The 3,515-nt window shown below is 36.4% G+C and overlaps 1 protein-coding gene across 1 annotated transcript; it reads right to left on the bottom strand.

The window, feature by feature from the left end:
* Nucleotides 1,447-2,455, bottom strand: LOC110268875 (AT-rich interactive domain-containing protein 3-like). Its single transcript, XM_021115907.1, has 2 exons — nt 1,772-2,455; nt 1,447-1,632 (listed from the first exon to the last, which is right to left on the bottom strand). Exons 1-2 carry the CDS (start codon nt 2,413-2,415, stop codon nt 1,494-1,496), a joined length of 783 nt encoding a protein of 260 aa, XP_020971566.1. The 5' UTR covers nt 2,416-2,455; the 3' UTR covers nt 1,447-1,493.

The raw sequence follows: 3,515 nt of genomic DNA, 5'->3' as shown, positions 1-3,515 counted from the left end.
ACAATGAGTATTACATCACAACAGGACTGCAATGCAGTGGAAATAGAGCTATCAGAAATCAGATGGAAATAAGGAAATAGAACTATCAGAAATCAAATGGAAAATGAAACTATATGATTTAACTGTGTTCTAAGAAGATTTTGGACAACTTACCCTTAGCCTAGCTTCTTCTTGGCTGTCAATGTAAGCAAGCAGTTCTTCTTGCCTCATTAGAGCTTCATATAAAGCCTAATACATAGTGCAAGAGCATTACTTAGGTGAGGAAACCAGGGGCTAAAAAAGTAGTATTCAACACATCGACAACCATATCACTATGGCATTTTCAAAATGCATACGAATATAAATAAACTGTATCATAGCCAAAATGTTGTACACCAAGGTAAAACTCATCACCACATCACATAAGGATGAAGGAAAATGACTTACATGGATCCCAACACAGGTATAACAATGGGTCAATATTATTGATGCAAAAGAGACAAGATATACACAATGTTTTTTTAGATAAAAATAATGTTTCTATGTGACTAAATTGTTTTCCTTTACGAAAATAAAGGTGTATATACCTGAAACAGATCCCCAATTGGCATCCAAACTGTCACACCGGCTACTGGAGTAAATCGAAGCATCCAAATGAAATATGTTTAACCATGTCATTACCACTTTGATCTTGAACAGGCGTCGCAGAAACCCCAGAAATTTCCTTGCCAGGCTGGCCACCTTGATCATGTTTAACAGAAGAATCATTCTGAGCAGCCGGCTCAGAATTTATAGTAGACAGTGATGAATGCTTCCCAACATCTTCTGTGGCCTTCAGTAATAGTCCTTCATCCTGTGCTTGATGTGATTCAGAAGAAGTACCAATAGATTTATTGCATTCCTCATGTTCTCTGACATCTTCCTGGGTTTCTGATTTAGGATCTATATCTTTGCACTCTATGACCAGTTCCTTGTTCATAATACCCAAGCTATCAATAACATGCACATCTGGAGAGGCATAGTTTTTCCCATTCAATTGGCTTGGGTTAAAAGTAAAACTATTTTCATCAGTAACTTCATTGTTTTAGTCAGACAAATCTAGGCCTGAAAGATCTCGAGATAGCACCTTTTCAAGATCTTCATACTCACCTTGTGATGGCGATACTTCAGTTCTATCAACACTTGTAGGAAGGATATTAGAATTAGTATTTTCTTCTTCCTTTTCAAGTAAAGTCTGAGATTCCTTAACTCCTTGACTATCTGAAAAGTCTGCAATTGCATCTGAAAACACCTCATCTTCTGATCTATTTATTTTATCTCCAATTCCACTATCATCCTTCTCCTTGTTGCCTATATTCAAGACCTCTGCAGACAACAAAAGGGATCAGCAAAGTCAAACTACTATTCTACAAACACAGATCAGATGGAGTGTGCCTACAAGTTTAACTAGAAGACCCTACTGTTAATGTGGATATCTAACATATGTTCATTCATCCAGAGTCAGCTACATAAAATTATATAAATCCTCTGCCATACCCCTCAAAAAAGGGAAAAGACAGGAGGAGGAGGAGGAGGAGGAGGAAGAGAAAGGGGGACGGGGTGTTGAAGAATACCTTGTCATAACCACCCAATCTTGTTACAGCTCTCCACAACCTTATAAAGCACCAAATATGGATCAGGCCAAAGTGATCATATTTCAGAATTTGGTCAATTCCTAACATAACATAACATAACATAACATAACATAACATAACATAACAGTGAAAAGCTTAACTGAACAACTAAAACTTACTTAAGGTAATTAAGTCCTTCTCCATAAAAGTTGGGAGGTTTGAATTCCATGCTCCTCTCCCTAAAGAAATTTTCAAGCTCCTTCATGAATGCTGATTGCTCTTCCTCCGTCTCTGACTCATTCCCATCATAACAATGGTCAGCGTCCAAGAAAAGCATGTGACTTGAGTTTTCATTCCCATTGTCTGCAGTTGCAGTAGCTTGATTTTCATCAGTCTTATTCTCAACTTCTAATATATTCTTGATTTTAACGTTTGTATCGGCTGGAACAGCTTGCAGCATAAAAGGTTCATTATGCCCGGATGGTATGGGTTTAGCATGGTTGCAACTTTTACCATTAGCCACTTCACCATCTTCAGGCTTCACCTCTGCTGTTGTTTCAGCAACATTGGCATTATTTGTAAAAACATTCACATCATCCTCTGTACCATTATTGCTCTGAGGAAATTCATTAGCTTCCTCCATCAGGTTAGAAGCTTCCTCACGATCAGTTCTATTTACATCAAGCTCTAATATGACTGACTGAAGAGTATTTTCACTACTTTGAATATCTTGCTGTGGAATACCCTCAGGAATCGCCTCTTGATTCTCACTTTTGTCCTCAAGTGGTGGCTCAGCCTTGTCCGCAGAATCTGGTGCTGACATAGCTTTAGCAGGTAGCACAGATTTAGTCTTAGAAGATTGCTCAGACTTATCATCAGAAAGAGCCTCTGCCTTAGACTCTTATGATTATAAAAGAGTAGGGTCATCCTCGCAAGAGAAACATGCTTTCAAGAAAGACGATGCCACTGAACTAAAAGAGTATAAAAGAGTATAAAAGAACTAAATTTCAATCACCAAAAGAGTATAAATTCATACATAGTCAAATGGAGACATTAAATAATCCAGCAAACAAATACCAACACAAACGTAAACAAAATATAATGTCGTATGTCACTAGACGGTTCATATGCCCACAAGAAAATAATAAAAACAAAAATAATAATAAATATCCTATGTTGAAAATCTAATCTTGTGGAAATTCATAATCATCATGATGGTGATTATCATACAGCTTATTAAGATTTTCAATGGCATTTTTTTTGACCCTATAGCTGATCATATTATGATTCTTTAACACGAGTGAGACTGCAATCTTCATGTGAACCCCATCATCCACCTAGTAAAATTTGAATAATTACACATTAGGCTTAACTACCTAAATATAAAAGAAAGAACGAAGGAAAAGATTAGTGCATAACATTACCTTTATGTTAAAATGATCATCTTCAAAACAAGCTATCATCCAACTTGCAACCCACACACCCACGTCACTCCTACATATGGAGGAAGCTATATTAGAGTATTATATAATTGCATAAATTTCATATCAATAACTACTAATTATACGATCTTACGATCCAACTTCGAGGGTCAGAAGGCCTTCTGGCTCTTCAAATTCAAATTGTGAAGAAATCAGATTTAGAGTGGTCTCAAAGTCATAGAATGAACGATCTTCCAATACCTCGTCCAAATAAATGGCCTGTTTATGTCTATTTTAGAGTTTGTTTTTTTAGTCATATATATTGATAATTAACAAAAAAAAGGAAAATACAGTTACTAATTTCAAGGCTATCCTCTTTTGCTTGAACTGTTTCTCAATGGAAAATGGGTCTAGCAAAATGATTTGTCTTTTAACACGATCAATCACTACGAGGTACCATTGTTCATGACCTTCGTCAGTAGTTTCAGATACAGGGATAAAG

The sequence above is a fragment of the Arachis ipaensis genome, chromosome B02 (genome assembly GCF_000816755.2).
Source record: "Arachis ipaensis cultivar K30076 chromosome B02, Araip1.1, whole genome shotgun sequence".
Lineage (NCBI taxonomy): Eukaryota > Viridiplantae > Streptophyta > Magnoliopsida > Fabales > Fabaceae > Arachis > Arachis ipaensis.
Note: the sequence above shows the minus strand (reverse complement) of the source record. Positions and strands in the feature narration are given on the sequence as shown.